The sequence below is a fragment of the Caenorhabditis elegans genome, chromosome V (assembly GCF_000002985.6).
Source record: "Caenorhabditis elegans chromosome V".
NCBI lineage: Eukaryota > Metazoa > Nematoda > Chromadorea > Rhabditida > Rhabditidae > Caenorhabditis > Caenorhabditis elegans.
Genome location: NC_003283.11, coordinates 8,736,645 through 8,750,650, shown reverse-complemented (window position 1 = coordinate 8,750,650; position 14,006 = coordinate 8,736,645). Strand labels below are relative to the sequence as shown.

Sequence of the window (14,006 nt, the reverse complement as noted above, 5' to 3'; positions counted from 1 at the left end):
CACAATACATGACACAGAATGAAACCATTCCTCACCCTTAAACACAAATTTTTAAATGACGTATTTGGCATAGTGATATCGAATGAAAACACACTCCCAACTTTCAGTGAAGCAATTTTCCAACACTTGCTAATTTCTCTATTTGAATTATCTCCAAAGAGAAAACAGCAAGATTAATCATCGATACTCCGCCCTATTTCAACCAATAAGATGAAGTGGGCAAGTTAAAAATCTCTAGTTTGTTCAAAAGGACGTGGATACTCATACTCGTGGAATTTCGAATAAGAAGATGAGCAAGACTCGAACAATCGAAGTTCGTCAAGTTGTTTTTTTCATGATTTTCCCGATTTGTTTTGAATAATGTACAATATAACAAATATAATAAATGGGCCACACTTCACCTTAAACAAACATTTACGATAACTGTATTATAAATCATAGATAACATGTCACTTCACAAAATCAAACTGTGTTTATTCTGAAATCTCAGAAACATATACAGGCGAGCTATTGGAGATTGAGGGAAATTCAATGTTTTGATAAACTGGGGAGAACTCATGTTCGTTGCAAATTCTGTGCAAATCTGAAGTAGAGTGAATCGTTGAAGGTTGTAAAAATTGCAGCTTGTCTTGGAGGATTTGATAGTTGCTTTCATTTGGGTTGAGTGAAAGTACGCCGAAAGAATCATAAATTTCCAATATGATTTTTGCAGTGTCAGCAATGCATTTCTGAAAGATGAAGGATAAGCCAGCACTATACTTGAAATCTTATTTTCTAACTAGGAAAATTTCAAATGTTCTACCTGAAATACTCGAACAAATGAGGCGTCTGGAAACATGCGCTCAAGCTCTTTGAGCTTTGCAAAACTGTCTTCCATTGCGTTGTATGTCATCATTGTAAACCCAAGAAGATTCGTTATTTCCAGCTGAAATAAAAACTGTATTGAGTTGAATGGGCGCAAGTGTTAAAAACCTCGAGCTCGTTAAAATCCACGTTTTTACTCTCTCGTAATCCGTAGCTGTGACTGTTAACATCATACACAAATTGATGACAATGATTTAGAAGTTTACTGATATTTTGCCTGACAACAAGGTATTAATAATTATTTAAGGTAAATCTTTACCTGCATCCATGAATCCAATCCTTCCAATAATCCTCTTGAATATCGAACTTGCGTTTGAGTGCAATGCAACTCATTATCATATTGAATCGTTCTATCAATTCATTTTTCAATTTTCTGATCTCATCTTCGAATTTTCGTTTCTTGTTCATTCTTTCTTGTTTCTTCTTTTCTAACTCAATTTTGTTGCGCTCACTCTGCTCTTGAAGCTTTTTCTTAAAGGTACTATCATCAATTTCTTCAGTATCATGTTGTATTGATGATAAACGTCCTTTTCCATTTATACGAATTTGTTGTTCACTTTTTTCAACATCTTCGACCCTCTCCTACAAAAATAAACTTCAATAGGAAGTTATTTCATATTCCATAATATCTAAAGTAGGATGTATGCTTATACAATAAACTGCCAAAATTCTAACTGTTCCCATTATTGTAAAATTTTTAAAGTCCGAATTGTAAGTATCCATGAATTCACTTAAGTTTGACTTGAGAAAATTTTTTTCAATTTAATTTTATTTGCAATGTGTTCAGATTACCAACCTCAGTTTCTCGCTTCAAACTATACATATCATTCTTGAAATCTGCCATTCCATTTGTAATATGTTCTTTAGATCCTAAAATAAAACAAATTTATACAACATCTACACAGGTGTTTATTTATAAAATTAGTCTCTATGAAAAAATAAAACATTCGGTTTCGTAGCACTTACTTGATCTATAACAAGGAACATCTTCTGGTTGTAAGTCACATCGCAATTCATTGATCACATTAAAAAAATATTCAGTTTTCTTATTGTTCTCCAAAACCTCGAACGATTCAACAACGTTTTCTGAATGCTCAATTTCGCAAATGCCACCCTAAAAGTAAAAACGTTCAATTTCACGTATTCGGAGTGCAAACTGTGACGTTTTAATATATGTACGATGGTGGTCATACAAATTTCTAGCTAAGTTATGGATTTAAAGGATAATATAATCCAACTTCGCAGGAAATGACACTCACTGTTTGATTACTATCTCCGTCTTTGTATGTTTTTTCATAGTTTTGCTTCGGTGAAGTAGGTGTAATTGGAACGGGATGCTCATCGATTTCAAAATTGAAAACAAAATTACTAGATGTGTTTTTGTCATAATGTTTTCCTGGATATGATTGTACATCATTACAGATTTCGTGATGGGAATTTGAAGTATTCCTTGGCAAGATTATCTTCTTTTCGGTATCTTGATAACTATCTGATCGTAATGTATTTTGAGTGCACTTCTTAGGATCCAATACAATATTTTCATGAGTCGCTTGAGCAGTTTCCAATTTAGTTGAATTGCAGGTCACTCGGGGTACACTGCTTTTGGCTGATCCAAATTCTGAACTTCTGTATTTTTCAGTACACGTAACGTTCGCAGAAGGAATGGAAGTGTTTAGATAATCTTTTCGTGATGAAGTCGCTGAATTTGTGCGAGATGAAGTGTTTTCGTTCTTGGTTTCAGCCGGGTTTCTGAGAAAAGGAAGATATCCGTTTTCTGTCTTTGAAGTAAATTTAAATTACCGTGAATGAGAAGTGTCGATGTTTGCCAAGTCACTTTGATGAGTTCTGACTAATCTGGGTGGGCGATTCTTCAACATAGTGCCCTGATTTTTTGATTGGCTTATGGGCTGGAATAAGTTTTGTCTTTTGTGTTTTTCCCAGTTTTCTCAATGCCTCCCACACCTCAACTTCATACATTTTACTACCATATTTTTACACTGATTCACTAAATAATAAACGTTGAAAAATCTGTTCTTTTTATGGGATCTCACTACAAACCTCACATTTTACAAATAAACTATGAACTAACCGAATTCATGTGCTTTTGCTTATACTCTTCTTTTGAACTATGAATATCCCTTTCTTTGAACTGTAAAGTGATACATTAATTATTTATTTTTATTTTTAAAAACTCACATTCGGAAACACTTTTCCGTTGTTAGAAACAATTTGAACATCAACTTTCCCTTGTTTTCTTGCTTTTGTTATCACCAAATCAGCAATATCTCGGTATTTGAAATAAAAATTATTCCAGTTCTGAAAAATCATCTTGTTATCGTCTCGGCAATTCGGCGCCACTTTTAAACCAACTTTCCCCACTTCTCAACCAACTTCAGCCTCCCACCACTTTCAAACCATGTTTGGCCACTTCTTAACCAACTTTGCTCATTTTTCAACCACTTTTGAGCGACCAGTCAATTTGCAACCCAGTTTCGCCATCTCTGGCCATCTTTAGCCAATTTTGGCCATCTTCAGCCAACTTTAGCCACTTCTCAACCAAGTATAGCAAACTTTGGCCAACTTTAGCCAACGTGCGTTCACTTGTTTTCAATGTTTCAGAGATATTCAGAATAGCCTAGCCAAAAACAAGCATTTTAGATACGTTTGATATAGAAAACACTTATTTTATTTTTATTATAATCTCTATGACCCACTATAACATACCATACAACTTTTGCCACATTTTCCAACTAAAAAAATTTAGAGAGGAAACAGTTCCTACGACATTTCAAGAAATACCTAGGCATCGGATTGTCAAAAAACCCAAAATACTTGAAATGCTTTCCATGTCACGAAATCGTTAATCAGGCAAAAAACTACGCGCATGAGCTACTCATTACTTATTTTGAAACTATTGCAAAGCTTCGCGTGCGCGGTATGGCTACGCAGATAAGACAATAGAATACGAATCCAACGATAGAAAGCAGGGAAGTTCAAATCCTGTAAGAGGCAGATGTTATCCTTCCAAGGCGCGGCGGCTCACAGAAATGGTGTGGCAGCGTGAAAAAATTTTCAGATTTAACCAACTTTCACCAACTTTGCCCACTTCTGTGAATGGCAGTTGAAAAGTGGCCAAAGTTGGTTGAGAAGTGGGTATAGTTGGTTTGAAAGGGGCACCGAATTGCCGAGCGTATTAAAAAAATATAAACTCACTTTCATATCAATTGCATGTCTGAAATCGGATTGAAAAAGAAACACAACTTTCTCGTTTTCAAAACCAACATCCCGTTCAGAAAGCAAGCGTTGACGATTGCGAACAGGAAAGCACTTTAAAAATTGATTGAAGTATGTACAGTAGTGCTTACAGGCAGTGCTCTTTAATGTGATTATATATTATATAAGTCATATATGTATGTATGTATTCACTTACTGCTGGAAAAAATACATATTTTAGTTGATCACCGAGTTCCATCAAAGAAGTGTTATATTTTGTAAGAAATTCATCAAAATTGCCCTGCAAATAATGCAATATTCAAATCAAAACAATGTATGGGAAACTTACAATTTCAGTGGATTCATTGAAACAAGAAATCATTTCTGCATCAACATAAAAATATAGGACCATTTTTCTGAAATCCTTTTTGTTTTGCAATCAAACATGAAGTTAGTGACTGAAGAGAGATAGAGAACAGTGAAATGTATTGCTACGTCTAAATTGTGTTTTCGATAAGAGTTTGTGTACATGAAATAGGTATGAGGAAGAATTTATTGAAAATGTGAGGAATACTGAAAGAAAAATATAATAAAATATCTCACACTTTTATCAGTTGTGAAAAACTGTGTCTAATAAAAAGTTGGAATGTTCAAAAAAGTGTTTAAGTATCATTGACAGAGGTTGTGAAATATCATAAAAATAGGAATTAATATTTATTTTGTTGAAGCGACTCCGCGACCTTTACATAAAAGATAAATTAAAGGGTATGAACTTTCGCAAGTTTTGCTGGCAAAAAAATAGAGCTTGGGACACAATTAAAAACCAATGGGCAAACGAACAAATATATTATTCACAAGTAGTTGGACGACACCTCACAACAATCATCACACGGAAAAATATAACACCGTCAAGGAATTTATGATTCAGTTGTTAAAGATGTGCATATCTTTGAATCATAATTGTAAAATTTTTCCTTCACATTTTTGGATCACATTTTTCAATGTTACAGTCAAATGGTTTTTTATTCATGCTCCACCTTTCGATGTCTTTTCTCCCTTCTGCCTTTCTAAAACACCACGAAATGTGTAATGATGGAAATAAACTGAGAAAGAAAAATATATGTATATAGTAGGTGTTTAGTTACGTGTGAACAACGTGAAGACAAATTAAGCACAAGCAGGGTTAAGAAAGGCAAGGGAATGGGAATTGAAAACCCGCCTCCGTGACGTCTTGATTAGGAAAAAATTTCACAGTAAACGAAATACACCAAAAAAGATGTTCACGGCTGTCTGAAGTCGTAACGAAATTTCCCGCTTTTTTTGTTTGAAAATTTATATTTTTAAACTTTCTCACAGCGCTGTCACAAAGTGAAGAGTACAATGAATACTCGCCTATAGAAGACTAAAGTTTGCGTCATTGTAAAAAAAAGTGAGGCAATATAAAGAATACAAAAAAACGTTTTTATTTACAACTTTTATTTTATGATTTAAAACACTTGTGAACGTTTCGACAACACGCTAAATTAAGTTATTTACGAATTCTTCGCAGCCTCTCTTGTATTTCTTTTTCTGCCTCACGCTGAATGAATTATAGTCGATTATAGGAAGCATCTTGATGTACTCACGTTCATATTTTCACGGTCATTTCTTACTTGATCAAGACGAAACTAAACAATCGATTTTGTTCTGCCAATTGAATAAAAAATGCTTGATTCTGAATCGTCATCGTTTTCATTTGTAATCTAAAAATAATTTACGAAAGAAATAGGCAACTAATTTTTAATTTTTACATTTAATTGATCTTGCTGTGGAATGTTCTGAACTAATTCAAAATCGACGGCGCTGATATCATCGCTGGTTTCACCGTTTTCAAATGTTGAAGTTGAATTTCTGAAATGTCTGCAACTATAGCTCAAAATATTCTTTCTAAAATGGATCAAACTTGTCATCGGGCTGCTCTTGGTGGACATCATTTATCGTGTTTTCCGAGATTGCATTTGTCTTCATACTATTTTCTGATTTTCCTGATCTGAAAAATTACTAAAATTGTAGTATTATGTTTTCACAAACGTACTGAACAAAATTTTTCATAAGTTGCATCATTTCTTGCATTTTATTGTCCATATTTTGTTTTAACTCGCTCATTGAAGATATCATTTCTATTTCGAAATTATTCATTTCTGATTTATTTACCTTATTTTTTTCCTAAAAACAAATTGATTAAACGTAGTGTATGTTTTTTAATCTCCTTACCATTTCTTGTGATATATTCATTTTCATTGCATCAATCGAAATCGTAAGATTTTCAATAATTTCATCTATTTTTTCAGTGTCATTTGAATTCCATTTCTCGTTTACTTTTTCAATGGGTTCATTAACAGTTTTTGGCTCATTATTTCCTTCTTCTTCGTGTTTTTCTTGATGTGATAATACATCATTACAGATTTCGTGATGTGAATTTGAAGTATTCCTTGGCAAGATTCTCTTCTTTTCGGTATCAGGATAACTATCTGATCGTAATGTATTTTGAGAGCTCTTCTTAGGATCCAATACAATATTTTCATGAGTCGCTTGAGCAGTTTCCAATTTAGTTGAATTGCAGGTCACTCGGGGTACACTGCTTTTGGCTGATCCAAATTCTGTCTTTTCAGTAGACGTAACGTTCGCAGAAGGAATGGAAGTTTTTAGATAATCTTTTTGTGATGAGGTCGCTGAATTTGTTGCAGATGGAGTGTTTCCGTTTTTAATTCGATCCGGGGTTCTGAATGAGTAGATATCCGTTATCTGTCTCCAAAGTAAATTAGAATTACCGTAATTGAGGAGAGTCGATGTTTGCTAATTCACTTTGATGCTTTATGACTCTTATGGGTGGGCGTTTTTTAAAAATAGGACCATTATTTCTTGTTTGACTTATCGGCTAGAATAAAATAGAACTTCAGTGTTTTTCTGATTCCTCTCAATCTCCCACAAGTCAACATTTTACTGCAAAATTTTCACACTGAATTACAAAACAATGAACGTTGATAAATCTGTTCTTTTTATGGGATCTCACTACAAACCTCCCATTTTACAAATAAACTATGAACTAACCGAATTCATGTGCTTTTGCTTATACTCTTCTTTTGAAACTATGAATATCCCTGTCTTTCAACTGTAAAGTGACACATTAATGATATATTTTATTTTTGAAAACTCACATTCGCCAACACTTTTCCGTTGTTAGAAACAATTTGAACATCCACTCTTCCTTGTTGTCTTGCTTTTTTTATTATCAAATCAGCAACATCTCGGTATTTGAAATAAAAAACATCCCAGTTCTGAAGCATAATCTTGTTATCTAACTTAAGAAATCAATATAGACTAACTTTTGAATCAATTGCATGTCTCAAATCGTTTAGAAAAGAAACAATAGTCTTCTCATTTTCAATCCCGGCATCATGTTTAGAGAAAAGTTGTTGACCACTGATAGTGAGTGTAGGAAGTAATTGAAAAATTTCTTGAAATTCGTACAATAGTGTTTACAGGCAGTGCTCTTTAACTGAAATATAGATTAGCCATTTATGTATTTACTTACTGCTGGAAAATAAACATATTTCAGTTGATCACCAAGTTCTATTATAGAAGCGTCATATTTTGTTAGAAATTCATCAAAGTAGCCCTGAAATTATTAGATACTTAGAATATGAAACAATATATTGAAAACTTACAGTTTCAGTGCATTCATTAAAACAAGAAATCATTTCTGCATCAAAACAAAAATATTGGACCATTTTTCTGGAATACTTTTTGTTTTGCAGTGAAACTAATGAAGTTAGTGACTGAAGAGAGATAGAGAACAGTGAAATGTATTGCTACGTCTAAATTGTGTTTTCGATAAGAGTTTGTGTACATGAAATAGGTATGAGAAAGAATTTATTGAAAATGTGAGAAATACCGAAAGAAAAATCAATCATCTCACACTTTCATTAAATTTGGGAGGGGTTTATGTCTTATGTCTAAACTATGAATAATGAAAGTTTATCTTCTATCTGCAACAAATATTCACTGGAAAACAAACAAAACGGTAGAACTATCATATGTACAATACCAAAAATCAGAATCTACAGTTAAATACAATCAAATTAACAGGTGTGTTCTATTTATAAGTCCTCGTAAAGTCCCGCGAAAATCTTACCACATTGTCCAACATTTATGCGGTTGTCATCTACACCTGATATGAGAAAATGTAAAAGGCAATTGTTTAAATTGTTATAATCTTCCAAAAAGTTCTAAATTTTATTAAAATTTGTAAATAAAAAAAACAGTAATTTCTTATCAATTCGCCCAGAAGATTCTTTCCGTTATGCCAAGTTGTTCCTCCATAGTTCTCAATTCGTCTGATTCTCTCTGTAATAATGCATGTTTTTGGTGGTCTGGCCCTTGAATAATTTTAAAGTTTCTATTCGAATACAAAATTGAAAATTGATTTTTTTTCAATAAAAAACCTTAAAATTTTAAATTCGGTAAAAAAACTTGGGCGTTCAAAGTTAAAAACAAACCACGCAACAACTTTACTTTTCTTTCAAATGAAAATTAAATTCATACTTGAAGCTCCTCTCTTCTTTTCCTCAACTCATTCATTTTCTCTTCTGCTATTTTGTTCTGCCCATCTAGCACTTTTTCGAAATCTTGTCGCATTTGTTCCAATTCCTTTTTTGCGACTATTGAAAAATTATCGTCCAATTCAAAAACGCGTCTAGAGTTCCCAGGACTATTTGACAAACTTATTGTTTCCATAAATTGTGTTAATCTTGATATCCTTTTTTCGAACTTTTCCTCCAGTCTCATTTCCATTTCTTTCAATTTTAATTCAAAACTGTCTTCTAATTGGGACTTGATCTCATGAATTTTATCCACAAATTTTATCTGCAAAAAAAATTATAAAAAGAACTTTTAAAAATAATATATTTTTTAATTTTAACCTCAACTTCCAATTGATTTTTTTTTTGAAACTCGTCTTTTTTATCACAGGTGGTTCCAGTTTGATCAGCTTGTTGATTTTCGCCTAAAGGCACTTCAACCAGTTGTTTAGTATACTAAAACTATGATTGTTATTTTTAGGTAACAAATTAACACAACCTTTAAGCTCTTTGAATTTTCATTATTTTCTTGTAATTGTTTGGCTGTTGAATGATGTGAACTTTTGCCATCATCAGAAACATTTTGAATAGGAGATGATTGTCTCGAAGATTCTCTAAAAAAAATTATTGTTGAAGTAGATCTCTCTTAAGATATTTCAATTAAGAAAAACGAAAACTCACGATGCAATTTGATCATTTCTAAAATCTGGGCTGCTTCCAGTCCCAAGAATAATAGGTGACTTATGGACAAGTATTTTCTCATTAGGGATGCTGCTCCAGAAACTTTTCAAATCATCAATATCTTCAGATTCAAATTCACATGATTCTATTTTGAGCTTGTATGATTTTGCGTTCAGGCTAACTTTGTCGCTCGATCGAAACTTGACAGATAATTGCCTCGCTTCTCCAGGTTTCAGCAAATCTGAAGCAGTAGATTCAAATTGTATTTATTAGGGTGAGCAATAAGTTTTTTCGTATTTTCTCAGTTTTCATCCTTTCTGAAATATTTTGTATGTGGTACATAGTATTCTGTTAGTAGTGCAAAATATATTGAAACCATATATTTCCGCCCACTTCCAAACTGATTCATCCTCAAAACTTCGCTCGAAAAAAATATCCAATTTTTTCGATTTTTTCGGATTCTTTGGGAAATCCAAATTTTACTAAATTTCCTTCGTTCAAAAATATTACAAAAAATACATTTTGATTTTGAGAGGGTATAAAACCGACATCGTAAAAGATATAAATACGGATAAAACGACAATCTTGTTCTTCAGATTAATAGCAACATTTCTGCAGTTGAACACTTTTTGATATCTAAAACCAGTAAAAAGTGACAGGCTATTGAGTCAGAGGCACTCATTTTCGCTGAATCTGCCACATTCTTACATTTGCCTCCGTAGATTTGTTAAATCTTAATTTATCAGAAAGTGTTCAACTGCAATGTTGTTTATTACATATTTGTGCACAACTTTTCAGTTGATCAGTTTTTGATAACAATGTTATCCAGGAAGTTACAAGCGTTGGAACAAAAAACACCAAAGATTGAGAAAATTTCTCTAAATTTGAATCAAAAAAATTCGAGAAAAAAAAATTTTAAGATAACTTTGCGAATTGCACGTATTGCAAAAATCAAGTTAAGACAAAAACAAAAAACACATTATTACATGTTGTGATTTCATATTCAACAAGTTTGGTCGTTTTTGTGAAAAATGTTTTTGATAAATTCAGATTTAACAAAACTACGTAGGCAAACGTAAGAATGTGGCAGATTCAGCGAAAATGAGTGCCTCTGACTAAATAGCCTGTCACTTTTTACTGGTTTTAGATATCAAAAAGTGTTCAACTGCAGAAATGTTGCTATTAATCTGAAGAACAACATTGCAGTTTCATCCGTACTTATATTTTTTTACGATGTCGGTTTTATACCCTCTCAAAATCAAAATGTATTTTTTTTGCTGTAATTTTTTGTAATATTTTTTATATTTTTGAACAAAAAGGGAAAAAGGTATCTAATACTGCTCAGTTCTGAATTTAATTAATATTATGTATACAACTAATGGTCTAATACCTCACGGAGTACTGACATTTGGATTTCCCAAAGAATCCGAAAAAATCGAAAAAATTGGATATTTTTTTCGAGCGAAGTTTTGAGGATGAATCAGTTTGGAAGTGGGCGGAAATATATGGTATCAATATATTTCGCACTACTAACAGAATACTATGTACCACATACAAAATATTTGAGAAAGGATGAAAACTGAGAAAATACGAAAAAACTTATTGCTCACCCTAATACATAAGTAATTTTTTGAGAAAAGTTTTCTAATAAATGTGACTTACCAGGATTTGGTCGACTGACATACATATTTGGTACACTCGTTTTCACTTTGAAACATACTGGTTTCTCAGATATATTTTTCAGAGTAACATAGGCAGTATCAGTCAGATTTGTTGATTTATTGAACACAAAATTGTCGCAGGGAGTCACTTCAAGAAGAATTGTTTTACCACACATTCCTGAACACATTCAAAATTAGCGAAGAAACGTTCAAAGAGCAAAGAAACTTTCAAGAAAATGAGAGAAACGTTTTTCGAAAGAACAAACGCTACGAATTGCTATGACTAAAACGCGAGAGAGATGCTGATAAGATTGTTTACAAATTAATGTTGATCACACAACTAAACAAATCTTTTTTATTTTGAGAACACAATATTTTTGTCTTCAAAACATAAAATCATGCTCACAAGTATAATTATGGAGTCTTCCACTTCTGAGTGTTTTTTTTTCAATAAAAACTCACTCAAAAACTCATAAAGATTATAACATCATTTTCAGCATCTTAAAAACGTTTTTTTTAGTAATTATTATAACCCCAAACATTCATTTACAATTACTTACAATAGCTAAAAGATAGCTAAGATTTGTGTACATATTTCAACATCTTACAAAAATTCATTCCAAATAAATTGCAAAAAAAGTTCCACAGTTAGAAGAAAACAAATCATGATAAAACATATTCGAAACTTGAGAGATTATAAAAACCACGATTTCACTTTTTAAATGTTTTATTCTCTACGACGTCTCAATGTGAGTTCAACTCTGTTTTCTACCTTCTGCAAAACTGATTAGGTTGAACATTAGACTCTTCCCTAATTTTGTCAAAACTAACCAGCGATAGGTTGATAGGATAGATAGGGTTGTTGAAAGAGACGAAGTAGATTTACGAAACACTGTTTTGAACACGGAAAATGAAAGCAGATCTCCGATGTTTGATGAACACAGAGACGGTGTGTAGAAAACTGCCTTGAAAATATCATACTTTTTGGATGTTTTCAATTTTCCTCCAAAGGCAAGAAACTTGTTTAAATTTCTCTAAGTTTCTATAATTTATTTGTGATTCTGAAGGCATCGAAGTATGTCGATTAAAAGAAATCAATTTTTCATTCAGTGAATATAATTTGTAAATACATATGTATGTATGAAGTGAATATAAATATAAATTATCTATATCACTTAACAAATAACACATTTACTTTCAGAAGTACAAACTTCTTCTGCTTGAACATTGTCTTGTTCGTGGATCACGACGTAACTCTTGAGGTGTATCTTCGGGAATTCTAACTGCTCATAGTTGGAAACGACGGCTTTTTTGCAAATTTTTCGTAGTGATGTTGTTGTCGGAATGTCACTGAGCTTTATCATAAAAAACAACTTTTCGAGTTGTTTATACCATTCGTGGGACGGGGCGTTCACATCAAGAATATTCAGAATCGATGATAAAACAAGTGCAAAATCAATTATACTTTTCTGAAAATTGGATTTTCATTGGAAAGATAATACACACGAGAGTACCTGTAGAACTTTGATGAATAATGCATCTGTAGCTATGTCATGTTGTTCACCGAGTTGGATAAACAGAAACTCAAGAGTATCAAATAGGCTTAATACACATTCTGAAAGAATTGATATTTCTTCATATGCATCTTGAAGTGATTCCGACGGTAAGCGTTTAAAATATTTCCATTCACGCGCCTAAATGTTTAAAAAAATTATGTTTAAACACTAGCAAATGCAAATTACCACATTCTGAAAATCTCGAAAATATTCTAGGAATCTCTTGATCGGTTGCTTATAGCAATTTTGAATCCAATCAGCAACTTTTTCTTCCTTTTCCTCAAATCTTTGTTTTAATCTGATACATTCAAATAGTGCAATAAAACGATTTTTCATTTGACTTTGAATTTGTTCTAATTCAGCCTCGAACTCTTTCTATAAAAATACAACATTGCTAGAAATTTTAAATTATTCCAATCATTACTTTTTTCAATTCTCTTTTCTTTTTCATCTCTTCCAATTCTTTGGAATTAATTGCCTCTTGTTGTTCCAACTTCCTTTCAAAATTTTGATCATCTATATATGAATCTATTTCGTCCTGGCATGTGGATTCAAACTCACGGTTTTCTGGTTTTTCAGACTGAAATATGAATCCTAAAATTACAACTACTATTCTAATGATTCTACTACAACTACTATTCTAATGATTTTTTTGTAATCTGCAGAAAAAAAAAACAAAGTATGAAATACTCACAATATTTCCCAGTTTATAATAAGTGTACCTACGAAAATCTCTGTCTTTGAACTGAAAGTGTAGATGGTTAATTCGATCTTTAATTCCAAACTTACACTTTCACATGAATTATTACCAATCTGAATAGAAATATCAACGGTTCCTTGTTTTCTGGATAGTTCAATGATTGTATCAACCGCACTTCGGTACTTGAAATAAAAATCAGTCCAATTCTGAAATGAAACCGATCTTCAAAAAGGATTCAGTTAAAAACTCACAGAGCTGAAAATCGCATATTTTAAATCTTCTAAAACTTCTGGAACATATTTTTCAAGTGATGAGGTGTCGATCATTTCAAATTCTGAACTCTCAGGGTTCCAACTAGACAAATAATCAAATAATGGTATAAAATTTTTGCAGAGCGATATCTCCAGAGTTCCCTGAAACTTACTCAATAGCGAAATGTATAATTAATAGAACTCACTTTATCAAATGATGTTTTTTCAAGATAAGTGTTTAGTGACATAAGAAAATCAAGATTTTCTTTGTAAAACTTCTTGTAGTTACCCTGTGATTTTTTTAAAATTAATCGCTAGTGAAAATTAATGAAGAATTACCTCGCCATCGCATTTATTGAAGTTTTCAATCATTTCCACATTTATTTTAACGGCGGGTACAGATTTTTTAAAAAATGTAAAAAATGAGGACATTTTCTGGAATATGAAAAGAAATAATATTC

At 32.2% G+C, this 14,006-nt stretch overlaps 3 protein-coding genes and 1 pseudogene across 5 annotated transcripts; all 4 read right to left on the bottom strand.

Annotated features, from left to right (window-relative positions):
* Window positions 1–453: 453 nt before the first annotated feature.
* B0507.6 (ULP_PROTEASE domain-containing protein) lies at window positions 454–4,493 on the bottom strand. The gene is made up of 13 exons (NM_001356709.3): window positions 4,427–4,493; window positions 4,295–4,378; window positions 4,078–4,239; window positions 3,061–3,180; window positions 2,954–3,013; window positions 2,665–2,771; window positions 2,124–2,613; window positions 1,831–1,978; window positions 1,661–1,734; window positions 1,124–1,446; window positions 973–1,081; window positions 803–925; window positions 454–728 (listed from the first exon to the last, which is right to left on the bottom strand). The coding sequence occupies exons 1-13, from the start codon at window positions 4,487–4,489 to the stop codon at window positions 474–476; spliced, it is 2,118 nt and encodes a 705-aa protein (NP_001343610.1). The 5' UTR covers window positions 4,490–4,493; the 3' UTR covers window positions 454–473.
* A 1,112-nt stretch (window positions 4,494–5,605) lies between these two features.
* Window positions 5,606–7,847, bottom strand: ZC196.1 (annotated as a pseudogene). The gene is made up of 12 exons: window positions 7,785–7,847; window positions 7,652–7,735; window positions 7,443–7,609; window positions 7,275–7,394; window positions 7,168–7,228; window positions 6,888–7,059; window positions 6,331–6,838; window positions 6,152–6,282; window positions 6,020–6,106; window positions 5,868–5,976; window positions 5,703–5,819; window positions 5,606–5,656 (listed from the first exon to the last, which is right to left on the bottom strand). Coding segments are annotated over exons 1-12 (1,670 nt in total).
* A 492-nt stretch (window positions 7,848–8,339) lies between these two features.
* On the bottom strand, window positions 8,340–11,215 carry ZC196.2 (Major sperm protein). The gene is made up of 6 exons (NM_072850.4): window positions 11,040–11,215; window positions 9,378–9,618; window positions 9,196–9,310; window positions 9,039–9,152; window positions 8,662–8,982; window positions 8,340–8,463 (listed from the first exon to the last, which is right to left on the bottom strand). Exons 1-6 carry the CDS (start codon window positions 11,212–11,214, stop codon window positions 8,392–8,394), a joined length of 1,038 nt encoding a protein of 345 aa, NP_505251.2. The 5' UTR covers window position 11,215; the 3' UTR covers window positions 8,340–8,391.
* Window positions 11,216–12,129: 914 nt separating this feature from the next.
* On the bottom strand, window positions 12,130–13,982 carry ZC196.3 (DUF713 domain-containing protein; the record flags this gene model as incomplete). 2 transcript variants are annotated; one of them, NM_001313365.2, is made up of 10 exons in its annotated part: window positions 12,144–12,507; window positions 12,553–12,732; window positions 12,781–12,969; window positions 13,019–13,110; window positions 13,156–13,174; window positions 13,289–13,339; window positions 13,384–13,500; window positions 13,546–13,707; window positions 13,752–13,835; window positions 13,885–13,977. In NM_001313365.2, 10 exons carry the CDS (start codon window positions 13,975–13,977, stop codon window positions 12,214–12,216), a joined length of 1,281 nt encoding a protein of 426 aa, NP_001300294.1. In that variant the 3' UTR covers window positions 12,144–12,213. The 2 variants fall into 2 exon arrangements, with proteins under 2 accessions (NP_505250.1, NP_001300294.1); NM_072849.2 differs by having other exon boundaries at window positions 12,130–12,507; window positions 13,019–13,174; window positions 13,885–13,982.
* Window positions 13,983–14,006: the final 24 nt, after the last annotated feature.